The sequence below is a fragment of the Toxorhynchites rutilus genome, chromosome 3, assembly GCF_029784135.1.
Source record: "Toxorhynchites rutilus septentrionalis strain SRP chromosome 3, ASM2978413v1, whole genome shotgun sequence".
NCBI lineage: Eukaryota > Metazoa > Arthropoda > Insecta > Diptera > Culicidae > Toxorhynchites > Toxorhynchites rutilus.
Window position 1 is genome coordinate 129,151,602 of NC_073746.1, and position 14,735 is coordinate 129,166,336.

General features: G+C 38.5%; 1 protein-coding gene across 1 annotated transcript; it reads left to right on the forward strand.

Annotated features, from left to right (window-relative positions):
• The first annotated feature begins 3,967 nt into the window (after positions 1 to 3,967).
• Positions 3,968 to 5,603, forward strand: LOC129775232 (uncharacterized). Its single transcript, XM_055779672.1, has 3 exons — positions 3,968 to 4,209; positions 4,492 to 4,653; positions 4,716 to 5,603. The coding sequence occupies exons 1-3, from the start codon at positions 4,143 to 4,145 to the stop codon at positions 4,943 to 4,945; spliced, it is 459 nt and encodes a 152-aa protein (XP_055635647.1). The 5' UTR covers positions 3,968 to 4,142; the 3' UTR covers positions 4,946 to 5,603.
• Positions 5,604 to 14,735: the final 9,132 nt, after the last annotated feature.

Below are 14,735 nucleotides of genomic sequence, written 5' to 3' on the forward strand. Positions count from 1 at the left end.
AGAATTCCTTAATGCCCTGACGATATAACTATAGAATTAACAACCCAATCGATTCTTTAGAATAACCTCTTGGTTTCACTATCATTTTAAATGAGAATCCAAATGGATTATAACATAGTAGGTAAACATCTAACAGCACTACTCATTATCGGTTGTGTTTAACGTTCGCTTAGCGTGAGCATGTAGAATTTAACCGTTCATTAATATTTAAATTTCTCTCGTGTTTCATCAGTTCTCATCATGGTTATCAGTTTACTGATATTGCTTGGTAAGTGTTTCGCAGTTGACTATTAAAAAAAATCAAGCATAATGAAATTTTTCTTCAAAAAATTACAAAATAAAATGTCCGAAATTTGAATCGAACTTTTTCCCTACGATTCATATTTCGGACACTTGAAACTGGTGATACTACAATGTGAGTTTTCAGGCTTATTATGAATGCAAAGTGTAGATCCATATAATGCACCAAAATATTTTGAAATCTTGTATAAATAATACACATGTTCTTCAACTACAGATCAGCAGATAGATATGAGGGACATTGGATAATTAGTGGACAATGTGCAACTAGTTAAACTTCTAACAGAAGAAACGTTGATTCCTCCCTATGCTGCCGTGTATTCTGGCAACTCATCAACTCACGGTAAAATTAAGCTTAACGTTACTCCTGCAGTGGCCACAAGCGAGGCCTGGGATATGTTGAATAAAGACGCAAAACCTGCGAAGTAGTTGATTGAAATGACGATGCGCCAAACACTTGAGGAAAGGAAAAACTGAAGGAACTGAGTTGAAACGGATAAGCTTGACTTATTTTATTACTTTGAACGACAAAAAACTTGAAATCAAATATATGATTATCATTTAAGGGGGGACCGGGGTCTGTAAGGTCGAAAAAAATTAATTTTTTTTGAAGCTCAGAAATGTTGTCCTAAAAGGATTTTTCGATATTTTACTTCATTGAAAAGTTACAGCCAAAAGTATGAAGTTCTTCAAGGGATATAGTATTGCTGTACGAATTTTCAAACGCATGTTCTTCGACTGGGGGTATCGATATCTCAGGATCTTCTCGACCGATTTGACTGAAAGCTTGTAGAAATAAATTATCTAAAGCGTTAAATGGCCGTTTTTTTATCTCACTTTTTAGTTTTTCTATGAGCTTCTAAACAGGGATTTCTTATGAAAAATAACTCATTTGTAACAAAAATAGTCACCATTTTGGCGATTTTTCAAAAACTCCTATGTAATACTTTAGGTATTGTCCTAAAGTTTCAAAATATTTATTGGAATTCGTTCTGCGACTTCCCTTTGCTTCAGAACCGATACCACCAGCAAGGTACCGGTTGTCAGACAGCATCTACGCATATTGCTTTTAGCAGCGAAATAATCATTATTCATGCACTCAAAAAATGGAAAATACATCTTCAATATACCTTCAATAATACCCCTTAAACAATACCCAAAATGCCCGAGAACTTCACTTTCCTAACATACGAGAAAAAAATTCACGAAAATTCAATATTTTTCGACCTTCCAGACATGGGTCCCCCCTTAACGAAACGCAAAAATGAAAATTAAATTTTTTTTTGTTCCGTCATTGGGGATGATAATGGTTCAAAAAAGGATTATTTTTTGTTGAAGACTTATTGAAATTAATATAAAACGTACTTCTGATTATATAGATATGTTCTTTAATAGAGTACTTACGAGTGTTCAGAGAATTGTTGAAAAACGTTAATTTTCCACTACGATTAAATTAAAGTTGACCCTATCTCACCCCATTACTGTCATATTGTTTTCTTTTAAGAATTATGTTTAGAAATCAATTTCTCAATAAATTCAAGAGAATTTGACAACATGTGTAAGTGTCTTGAAGGATAATTTGAGTCAATCCACCTTGAAGTGCGATGGAAACGATTATATTTGAAGATTTCTCTTGGTTCTGCCATCGACGATGTCTTCTACCGTGATGCTGGCTCTTGAAGGGATATTACACTTCATTCGTCGTTTTCGTATGCTGCCCTCGTCAACTAGGGGAAGTGGGGGCATAGTGGTCACCCTAATGAATATGCCCATTTCCAGCGCCCACAAACCGATTCAATTCCCGTTTCTCGAAGAATATTAAAATTCAACTCATTCTTCTTCAAGATGGCAAACGGCTTTTACTATGAAAATTCAAAATAGTACACTTTTCATCATTAGAATCAGGGTCAAAGCTACAAAAGGATCTTCTTCAAGAGCGGAATGTGATGAGGTATATCAGCTTTAGTAAACAGAACATTGTAAGTTGTTATTCACCTATGACCACTTTGCCCCCAAACATCCAAATAATTCCTACGCTAATTAATCACTGAGATTAAACAAAATATCTGTTCACCTCTTCTAGAATATGTGAACAGTCATCCAAACTGATTATTTGTCCAATATATCAGATTGAATAAACTAAATTTCACGAGAAATTCCTTAGATACCATGCGCACAGAACTACGGCCGAATGGCTATCGAGAGAGCAATTTCTGTTTTTATTTATATTTTGACGTGCGACAGCTCTACTGAAGTACAGGGTGACTCAAAAGTCATTAAATTCTTCAAACATAAGGTAACTATCAATGTGGCATCTATAGTCAATATTTATACTACCAAACAAGCAGGTGACCACTTTGCCCCCCATGACCAATTTGCCCCCACTACCCCTATCTCTCGTTAAGAATTGAGAAATTTCTCGATTCCTCTGTTCTCAGTTCTTTCTGGTGAACTTGGAACATGTGAGATGCTCTTTAGTAGCGGCTTCACAGTAGTCAGATAAAAGCCACATTTATTGAATTCCGAAATTTAGCTGTTCTACTGATTGTCCTTGCGTTTTTCAATTAGCGGCTTCAGCAATCCTGGAAAATGTGACTTCTGCAAAGTTGTCGCTTAGGAAACGCTTTTCTCTTTATACGTTCGAAGAATTTGCCCCCAATTCTTCTTCATACGTCCAAAAAAAGCTACGTCTAGGGGCGGTGTGATGAGCGTTGAATTTGGTGAATTACTACTAAATGTGAGTGTATTGGTGTATTTTTTCATATACATTGCAACTTCGTCGTATATGTTCAATTTTATGCTTGACCCATTCTTACCCTCACTCAGCGTAAACAAGAGATTATTTCTAAAATGTCAAAATTCCCATGTGAAAACGTTTTTGAAGCACAAAAAACAACAATGATTCTTCTAGACAAGACGTAAAGGAATCATTCTATGAAATATTTAATCTTGTAGTAGTTCTGTATAATGCTAAGCATGAGATTTTTTACAGCTATTCGAACATCGAACTTTGATGAATTTTTAAACAATTACTGTTTGTACTACAGTTAAGTTAAGCGTTGGAAGTAGTGAAAATATGTCTCCTATTAAACGGTTCACAGCTTTCAAAAATATTCGCAATATTTGTCAGAATGTTACTAATAGTAACTTTCTCCGTTTTTGGCCTGATCTCACCCTCATCGACGGTAGTTCAGAATGAATACTCACGACAATATTTTCTTCTTCTTGGCAAATTGATTCCATTGATATTTTTCGAAATTTTATTCATTCAACATTTTAGAACAATTATGTGTTTTTCAATTGTATTTCATAGATAAATCTCTCACAGTTTTCTCAGAGATTATAACGGAAGAAAATCGTCCATTCCAAGATGCATTCTCTGAAACTTTTTTCATTATTCAAAAGCGTCGTTCAATTATCAATCAATTTTACAACTATCAACTGTGGGTGCGTTCATTTAGTAACAGTGTCGATAGTGGCCGACCCTTCCCTAATAGACCATCGTGGTGTATCTCAGACACCAACCAAGCAAAGATATGGAATTCAACTACCTGTTGCACATGTGGGAGGGCGCGGCTCCATTTCAACTGTTTGACGCGCGGTGTCACAAACACACCAACAGTGACCGCCCATACAACTGTACCGCGTCACTTTTGACGTTTCTCCGCTTAATATGACTGATCGTTAACACATTCACTCAAGCTGCATAAGCAGTGGATCATCTTAAGCTTGTTCATGTTTAGATGTTGTTTTATTAATTTTTATCATTTTTACAACTCAAGTGATTCCAGTGATTGAACAGTGTTCTTTCTTTTCGAGAAATAAGTGTATTGTGTGTTAAAATGGCGCTGAATTCGGCCTATTTGTGTCTCTTTGGGATCGTGTTTATCGCCTTTGCCGTACAAATGGGTGTGTATAGCGTGATGACCAGTCGATCACGTATCACTGGAAAAGTGCATCCGTTTGAAGTAGGCGTCTTCATAGGCTTTCATTGTTTTCCTTTGGGAATCTACGAATATATTTCAGTCGTCATTATAATTTGTGATCGTGGTCCTTTAAAAAAAATCATAATTCGCATCAATAAACGCATAAATTAATTTGTTTAATAATGTTAGTGCATTTGATTGCAGTCTGGAACCAAGCTTTTATACATAATCTAGTCGATCTGAATTTAATGTATTTTTTCTTCAGTTGTAACCATCAAATGCTGGGAATGTCGCTCAGATTCCGACCCAAAATGTGCCGATCCCTTCGACAATAGCACACTCTCGATTACTGATTGCGTACAGGTGGAATCGAAAGAACATTTACCTAATGTGAGGGCTACAATGTGTCGTAAAATTAGACAGAAAGGTAGGTTGCGATTCGACCATTGAACGGGACATGTCGTTGAAAATCAATTTAATTTTTTGCAGTTCATGGTGAATGGCGCTATTTCCGCAGCTGTGCATTCATGGGGGAACCAGGTATCGAGGGAGACGAGCGCTTCTGTCTGATGCGAAGTGGAACCTATAACATCTTCATGGAATATTGTACCTGCAATAGTAAAGACGGATGTAACAGTGGCTCCCAATTTACCCCGAAACTTATTACGGTGGGATTGATAACGATGTTCAGCTTCGTCGTGTATCGTATCGTCTTCTAAAATAATTTTCCTCCTCAAGCACTCGGCAACTATCCGGCGGGTTTTAGTAATGTAGTCAGTGTTAACTGAACTAATTCCAATTGTGTACCTTTGCTGCTACGTTAAGAGTTTTACTTGATCATTTTGCGATCAAATGCCATTGTCTTCGATCGTTTTAGTTTGCTGGCGTTTGAGCCAGACTGCATTATTTTAAGCTACGAGTCCGTCCAAATGTGCACTTAATTACTTTCAGCTGTAGTTTGGAGCTGAGAATATTTTTTCAGGTTTATTAGTTATTGTACATATAGTATAGTGCATTTATTGTAGGTCTAAATGAAATTATTCCTCCGTCCAAGAGAACAAATTTTATAACTGAAGAGGCACTGAAAAATCGTCTCTTTTAGCCTATGTTTGATTTTTATTTATTTGATGGGTAAAATATTTCAATGATTTGGTGGTATCAATCCAACTATCAAAGGGATCAGACAAGTGGAATGAGAGAGACATAAGTTAATTTTCAAGTTATAACACAAGATTATAAATATAAATTTGTTTTCAAATCAATAGAATTATTCACACTTCTGTTTACATTAAAATTGATTATCAATGATAATATATGATGTTTGACTGTATCATTTAAAATAAATATAACTGACGAATGCCGGTGTCTCATAGTTTTGGAACTAGATGGAAAATAAAACCGTTTAACAATCACTCGTTTAGAAGTAAGGTGGATGATGTTGGTTTGTCCGATTTTGGGTTGGTTTTCACGCAACTAGTCAATGCAAATCGCTTTTTATTCATGAAAATCACATGTAATCAAGATGAGTTTGGGTTTGTTGAAAAGCCCTGTGTTTCTAGTTGCTAATAATATCATAAGGCGTTCAAATTGTACAATTTTTCACGTTTCCAACGATTTTTTCAAAGTTAAATAATGATCATGGTTTGTCCGGTTTTGGAAATCACTTTTTTTTAATGGAAAAGTTGAGTTTTCAAGCATATGTTGCATCTCTCATCGCTTGAGTTTGTTGTCATCATTTCAATCTATTCATACTTTGGGCTTTCTTCAGAAGATTGCCTTTTCTCGGTGAAAAGCACAACACAGAGAAACAGATGAATTTTATTTCTACTACGCGCGAAGGACACCATAAACAAACTGCAGCGCGCCAAGCGGCTGCTATTGTAACAATGTGAACAAACCAGCATCAGCGTATCGAACAAACCATGATCAAAGTTGAGGTCATCGAGATGCATTAATTACATGTTTTAGATATATAAATTTGATACAAATGGTGTGCAAGTATGATGTTTACAATATTTGTAAGTGTTACTATCCAAAAAAGGTCTGAATACGCAGGGTACGTTTATGAAAAGGTAGTCTGGACTGACTAGTGCATCAGTAACAGTTTTGACGTAGGACTACGTCTAACCGGAAGATATAGGGGGTGAAATGAAAATCTAGGCACTGAACAAGTAGGAAAAAATGCAAGATTTGGAACGCTTATAACTCGAGCATTTCTCAATAGATCGCAAAGGTGTTTGCATCAATTGATAGTAAATATATCTACGCATCTATCATAACGAATAACATTTAATTTTTCTTGAGATAAACAATTGAATAATTGTGAAATATCAAGCATTGTCCAAATTCACTATGTGCCCATTTTTGATTGGTCCATTTTGTGCTCCTCAAATCGTACCGACCAAAACGGGCAATCAGAGCAGCAGCGAAATACAATGAAGCACGATTGGAAAGGAAAAAGAAAAAGATGAACGAAACATTGGTCGCAGTCTCACACATGCGTAATTCTCGAGCCAGCCAGTCAGCTTAAAAATCCCCGCTCCGCTGCCGTAACGATCATTCTTCGTGTGGACACCGACTGGACAACATCGTTGCTGGACGAGCTGGACGGCGAGGGATCGAGTGCCTTTCTCAAGGCCAGAGGGCGGAGGTGGTAGCGCTGGAGTAGAATAGAGTAGAGTTTTCAAAGGGCCTTTCTCAAGGCTAGAGACGAATGAACTGCAAAAGTTTAAAGTCTCTATAATACAATACCTTCCTTCCTTCCGTAACGATCATTCTCATCCAAACCGTACACCACATCGTTTCGCATCACATCACATCAACAAACTAACACAAGCAGCCATGTCTGGACATGGCAAAGTGAAGGGAAAGGCAAAATCCCGCTCGAACCGTGTTGGACTGCAGTTTCCCGTAGGTGTATCCGCCAATTGCTCCGCAAGGGCAGCTAGGCCGAGCGCGTTATTACCAGTGCACCAGTCCACCTAGCCGCCGTTATAGAGTTTCGGCTGCCGAAGTGATCGAGTTGGCTGGCAAAACTGCTCGCGCTTTGGTTCGGTGGACATCAAGACAACAACAGGCAGACGCAAACGCAATCGCAAAACGGCAGCAAGTAGCAGAAGAAAAAAGTTTGTTCTTTATACAAACTGCTTTGGTGGCAAATCCAGAACAAGGCGGCATCGAGGGCGTTCGAAATGGTTTTTTTTAAACCACGAGTACAAAGTTTTCTAAATTGGAACCATTTCATAAAACACGGCGCTTATCAGGGCCATTAAACCTTTCAAAAAAGAGTTTCCGAAATAAAGTTCAATGCTTTCTAAAACAATATCCAAAATAATAATAAAACACAAATTGATTTTTTCATAATCCTGTTTTCCAAGATATGATGAGTATGAGAATTTGGCAGTTGTTCTGAGCTTATTGATGGTTGGGGACTTTCCCGATTATTTAATTTTCACCAATTCTTAAATTGTTTCCAGTTTGAAAGTACAGTAATTTACATTTAGTTCGACATTTAGCTAATTGGACGGTCATGTAATGCGACATGTTTAGTTGGACATTTTTGTAAACATAGAATTCGGGGTCCAAATTATGACCCCACATTGAAAGTCGACACTGTACCACTGTCATTGCAAATGTTCAATTACAGGTTAAAATCGCCTCCAATGCGACACTGAGCGGTGCTTCGGCACGTCGCATTAAATGTAATTTACTGTACAACATGTCACAAGCTGGATGGGAAGAAATTTTCCAACTGTGAAATCTGTGGCGAGTGGTAAACGCAATCGCTAAACAGGAAGGTTTAGCCGAACAAGATGGGGATATCGAGTAATAACAGAACAATAAACTCTTTAGATTAAAGATAATTTTGTGATCCTGAAAAGGACCCTTTTTAGCCTGCATGTGAATCCAACGAGCGAACAAATCGTAATGAATGTATTTTTTTGCCATCGCTGCCTTTTAACGCTCATTCGTTCGTCTCGTTGGACTCGTCCCTTTGGCTGAGTCTGCCGATTGGTCTCTATCCTGTGAGTGTGTACCGCTAGAGTACAAAACGCGCGGACCCCAAAAAATATCTCATTTTCTTTCAAGCCGTAAATCAGTATGGTTGTATGGCATCGTTTCACATCACATCGCATCAACGGATTGATGCCGGAGCACCAGTATACCTAATAGCGGTTATAGAATTTCGGCCGCCGGAGTGCTCGAGTTGGCTTGCAAAGCTGCTCACGACAATAAGAAAACCCGCCTACAGAACAGAGCACATTCGGTTCGGTGGCAACAACTAGTTTCAGCGAGTGGCAAACGCAATCGCAAAACGGCAGCAGGTAGAAGAAGGAAAAAGTTTGTTTATACAGACTGCTTTGGTGGCAAAACCAGCCACCGTAAAACACGGCGCTTTTCAGGGCCATTAAACCTTTCAAAGAAGACTTATTAAAAGTTTTCACAATACCAATGCATTCTAAAGTGACATAATATGACATATAATATAAATAATGTAATATGACATATAATATAAACTAAAAATGGCTTCAAATTACAACACATTGTATGCAGGATGGCATTAACGAATTTTCTCGGTAGCAAGAACTGCTTTCATTGATTGATAACTGATGTTGAAAATTGACTGACGTTACATCTGCATTGTATAGAAACATAACTAAGGAGCAACATGATGAGCTATGTATTTCCTGCTGCTCTGTTCTTATTTTAAAGGACTTTAATCCTGTTTTAATTTACTGTTGCTTTTTCAGAACGCTTATAGCTCGTTTAATTCTCGACAGATCGTAGAGTTCGTCTCCAAAACCTCAGTTCTTTTTCATTTCTATTTACTTTGTTTGCGGAGATACAAATCATACAATTCATTCGTCTCCGAAACCACAGTTTAAGGTACGGTAATGTGCTCAATAATGAAATATATGATAGTGAATGAGCTGATGACCGCCTATGCATTCCCTATCACAGCCATCATTTTGATTGTACGATATGTGCATACGCCGAAAGATGCCCGGCGTTGAACATTTAATAAGTACAAAGCAAAGAAAAAAATCAAGAATCAAGTTTGTAAAGAAAAAAAGGCAAAAACACAACACCAAAGGTTCTTTTCAGAACCCCCAACATGTTCATAAAGAGTAAACAGTAAACTAATCCATTTTTCAGGTAGATAGGTAGGTATTCACGTAGGAGAAGAAAATAAAACAATATATATATAAATATAGCAAAAGCTGTCCCCTTTGTATAGTCCTACGTCATTCCGGTTATGTCCCCGACATTACCCACCCGTCTTTTTTTTTGACGTAGGATTACGTCTTCCGGAAACATATTGGGGTACAAATTGAAAATCGAAAATCGAGCACATCGTGAAAATTGTCCAATTTCAAACGCTTATTGCTCAGTCATTTCATGATGGAAAGATGAAATTTTTGTGTCAATCGATCTCGGCACTCTATAACAATTTTTTATATTGAAGAAAATAATATATGTAATGAAACTAACTATCGAACAATTGAAAAATCTCAACCCCTATCCCAACGGAATTACCCACTTCTGATTGGTCGAAATTGACGACACATGCGGCGGGTCCCTAACAGAGACATCAAAACCAGGCTGCCTGGGGGAAATCGCCATTACAAATACATGAAAGTAGGGGGAGCTTTCGTTTCCACCGAAATGTGTTCCCTAACATAGACATCAAAACCAAGCTGCCTGGGGGAAATCGGCATTGCAAATAGATGAAAGTAGGGGGAGCTAGAGATCCCCGAATTTTGAAATTAATCGTTCTTCCACTAATTGAATACTTTTCAGCAGTTTGTTATTCGATACGATTAATCGCCTCAAATAATCGATTAATCGTCACACTGAGAGAAATAATTAGTTACACTAATATTTATCATTTGTTAGAAAGTCATCTGGAATCAAAAAAGTGTTCATTCCACCTGAAAATCAATTGTTATCTTTTACGCTCTCCTAAACTCGTAAACGAAGTTCAATTCGCATCGACGGCATTGAGCTTCGTTTAGGAGCTGAGGGGAGCGTCAAAGATAATGATTTATTTTCAGTATAAAACTGCAGCAGCCGTACGGGTTTTTTTGCTCTGGGTTTGGAACGATTAATCGACGTAAATTATTCGTTCGCTTCGATTATTGGTTGTGCAGTATTCATTCGATTTATAATCGACTTCTGTAGGAAGTATTCGATTAATCGAATTATCGAATGATTATCGGGGATCACTAGGGAGAGCTTTTGTTCCCACCGAAATGTGTTACCTAACAGAGACATCAAAACCAAGCTGAAAAATACATGAAAGTAGGGGGAACTTTTGCTCCTACCGAAATGTAATTCCCTAACAGATCAAAACCGAATCTATATCAAAGAGTTTAACGATATAATTATTCAAACATATCCAAAATCAACAGATAGCCTAACGGAATCCTACGTCAACTATGCGGTCGTGTCTCGGATACAACCCTCCTGTGACTTTTTTTTTATTCTTTATTTTTGAGACTTTCAGCCTCCTGGGCTGGTTCGTCTCAGTAAAAACGGCCGAAACCATGCCGCAAAGTGCGCTTACTATCCATTTTACATGCACATACGGACAAGCAATTAACAATGAAACAATAAAACAAAAACAGATTTCGTCACGAGAGTTTCTACGCTACGAGTTTCTAGGGTCCTCTGTTGAAGTTGTGTGACATGTTGCAGTGGCCGGTTCTTAACCTGGATAAGATTCGTTGCTCTCTCATCGTTTTGACGTCTTCGAATCTGGTGATGGATCCTTTGATTCTCCGGAGGAACAGCGTCGCTTCAACGGACCATTTTTCCGCCCAAAAAGTTTTGAATGTGTTGGCGATCCATAGTCTGATGTCGTCTAGCGGTACTTTGCGCGTCAAAAGTTGTCCAAGGTGACCGATACCAGCAAAACGGTCGGCCGCTTCATTGCCGGCTATGCCACTATGTCCGGGGACCCACATGAGAACTGTATCCGGCAGCAGATACCTCCTGATAGCTTGTATCCATGGGTGCCTAGTTATAGCCGCGCCAACGGCATCGATGACGCTAGCCGAGTCGGTAACTATCAGGATCGATTTGCTTGACGGTATAGTGGTAGCTTCAAATATTCCGGCAGCTTCGGCCGAGAAAACCTGGCAAATGTCGACGAGCTTCTTGCTGAAAATAAGAGAGTTATTATGACCGCTTACCCCGAAACCAACTCCTTGCATCCTTTTGGAACCGTCAGTGTAGCGAATTTCATAAATGTGATATTTTCTTGAGACAAGTTCGACAAAGGTTTGCTTCAGACCCACAGAGCTCGCCCCAGCTCGAAAGTTGTTCCTGATTGTATCATCCACTTGGACCACCGGCAACCTCCAGTCGTTAGTCCCAAACCAAAGCTGTTTAGCTATCCATCAGTAACAGTGAGGCTGTGACGTGTTAGCTTTGCAGTTATCATGGAGCGGTATAATGAATTTGTCTAAATAAGTTTATTTCTTTTGTATTTTAGCTAAATGTATAAATTTATGCATTGCTGCGTAAAGATAATCTATTTAGATCAAAACCTAGGGGAAATTGTGGTTCGGTAATTCAGAGTTTAGCTTCCTGAAGCTTTCTGTAGCTCTCCGATATCTGCTACTGCAGTGCTTGAATTGAGCTTTCAGAACTAGCAGAATCACTAGGTTTTTCATAAGAGATGTTGATAGTGCTGCTCCCGATTTCATTTGTCGGAATATCCCTCTCGGGATAATCATATTTCGTCCCATTAGAAAACTGGACCAACTCCGCGGATGTATTGGATGATTTATGATTTTTTACTCCTGCTTGATGTCAATCAAGACCTTTCGGCGAGCCGTCCGTTTTGATTTCTTGAGGCCTGAGAATCGTTAGCCTTTCTGACAGTAGGAACAGCTAAAAATAGACATTTTTGTGTAATAATTGTAACTATAATATGGATTTGTTCAAATTTACCTGTTTGTATCAGTTTTCGACGATATTGTACTTCCAAGCCATCGATATTAAGGAAACAATCTGGACTGAAGTGAAGCGAGCAAATATACATGTGTTTAGTATTGCTGTTTAGCTCCTGTCCAAAGAATCGAAGCCATTTTTTCCGAATAGTCACATCCCTTGGGGATCGATGGAATGATTATTTGTGGGATATGTTTTCATAATTCGAGTTGGACTCGAGCCAGGGTATCAATGGCTAAACACTCACGCATCCGGGTGCCACACATCGAGCCATAGAGTTATCTGAAAATAAAAATATTTTATATATATTTCTTCGCAGTCGGGCCGCCGTAAAAAGACCACTTTAAAGAGCAACACAGAAACAACACATCCTGGATACTAGTTCCGTTATTTTATTTATTATTTTTAGTAAACCATTAATACTAACTCCTCTATCTCACGTATTATTGACATATTTTTATTTGCAGCAAAACACGTAATATTCGCAACAAAAAAAAAACACTTGTTATGAATTGCTTTGCGATTGCTGCTTTCCGTCAAATCTAAGATGTCATAGTTGAGAGTGTATAAGTGAATCGTGTCGGACACACTTCGAGTCCAGGATACCTTCTCATAAACGTACCCTGCTGAATACGTATATATAGGTATATATGAATACACCAAATTATCATTGGGTGGTTGATTAAAGGTTAGCTCAGATGAGAGGCGAATTGACACCAATATAAAGTGATCTTTATAAACCTTTAAAACATGTGAATCCGTAAAAATATCCTGTAAAAATACTGTAAATTATGAAAAATACAATTTTATTTATATATTTGGAAACATTTGAATACCTGATTTGACACAGGTGCGCTAAATAGAACATTCAAAAAAGTGGACAAACCAAGATCAGATTTTCGACTGGACAAACCAGCATTATTTACCCTACTTCTTCGTTGTACTCCTGACTGTTCATTCGTGTTACTGGAAAATATATATGAAGGCTCCACGTCGTTGACTTCGTCGACTTCAAAACCGCTGTGGAGAATCACTGACAAGCCTCACCTGAGACTCATAGGGGACTTTGAAAATATGATCGACTCGGTGTTATGTTGAGAGCAGTTCGCATCATTTATTTATTTATTTATTTTGGCTTAACGTACCAGTCGGATTCACGATGAATATCATTTTTGCAGGATAATTGTCCGACATTCTTGCAACATGTCCCGCCCAACGTATGCTTCCAGCACTTTCCGGATACTGGGTTCGCCGGTGAGTTGTGTGAGCTCGTGGTTCATTCTTTGCCCCCATACGCCGTCCTCCTGTACACCGCCGAAGATGGTTCTTAACAAACGTTGTTCAAAGACTCCGAATGCTCGCAGGTCCTCTTCGAGTATTTTCCTCGTTTCGTAGAGGATAACCGCTCTTATGAGCGTTTTGTACAGGGAACATTTCGCACGATTGCCAAGTCTGTTTGACCTCAAGTGTTGGTGGCGATCATGGTAGGTACGATTCCTAGTGATAATGTGTCCCCGGATCTCGCGGCTGGTATCATTGTCAAACGTTACCATTGAGCCAAGGTATACAAATTCGTTTTACTGTGTTCAGCGAAGTAGATGAGTTGACTGGATCTGTTGAAAATGGTAGACAAAGTAGACAAATTCGTTTTACTGTGTTCAGCGAAGTAGATGAATTGACTGGATCTGTTGAACATCGTTCCAAGTAAGTTGCACGCCGCTTATCTAGCGCAATGTTCAGTAGCAGGCAACCTTGGAGATAATCCATCCGATATTCACACACAGCACTGTATTCTATCTATCGTAGCCTCAATCAGTCTTGTCTTACCGGGGAAGCCGTTTTCGTCCATGATTCTCTAGAGTCTTTTGACGTAGAACTACGTCTTTCATTAAGGGTGCCAAATCAGAAAACATGTCACGTTTTTATGAAATAAAGTTAATGTTAATAACTATTTTTACCTTGAACGGATTCTGGCGGTTTACATACCAAACGAATCGGAAATTCCCTAAGATTTGTTTGATATGCTATACATTACAATCTCATAGTATGTATATGGTTGTATGATTTCCCGAATAGAGCTGTCAATAACGAGCAACTTATCGACGAGAAACGAAGGGAAAATCGTAGGTGTAAGATCTCTGTGAACAAAGGAAAAGAAGAAGAACGAAGGGGAATATTTGCCTAGAGTATAAAGAGTGGATCTTGCTGAGGCAAACTTCATTCTTCGTGAGGACACCGACTGGACAACTCCGTTGCTGGGCGAGCTGGACGGGGAGAGATCGAATGGTTTTCTCAAGGCAATGGGATGGAGGAGTAATATGAGGAAAGAGAAGAGTTTTCCAAGGACCTTTTTGAAAGCTAGAGATGAATGAACTGAACAAGTTTAAAGTCTCTTAAATTCAACAAGGAAAGGAAGGAAAGGCAAACTTTCAATATCGTTATAGATACGAAAACATGAACATCGCTTATTTTTCCTTGTTTTGCGCCATCATATGTCTTCGTTTCGGACTGAGCTGTGGACGCGACCAAAATACTCACTCGCTGATATCT

Bases quoted from the DNA above. Each gene is read 5' to 3' on its own strand.
- LOC129775232 (XM_055779672.1), top strand. From the start codon at position 4,143: ATGGCGCTGAATTCGGCCTATTTGTGTCTCTTTGGGATCGTGTTTATC. The intron at 4,210-4,491 runs GTGTGTATAGCG...TTTTTTCTTCAG, and splicing joins CGCCTTTGCCGTACAAATGG to TTGTAACCATCAAATGCTGG. The intron at 4,654-4,715 runs GTAGGTTGCGAT...AATTTTTTGCAG, and splicing joins TCGTAAAATTAGACAGAAAG to TTCATGGTGAATGGCGCTAT.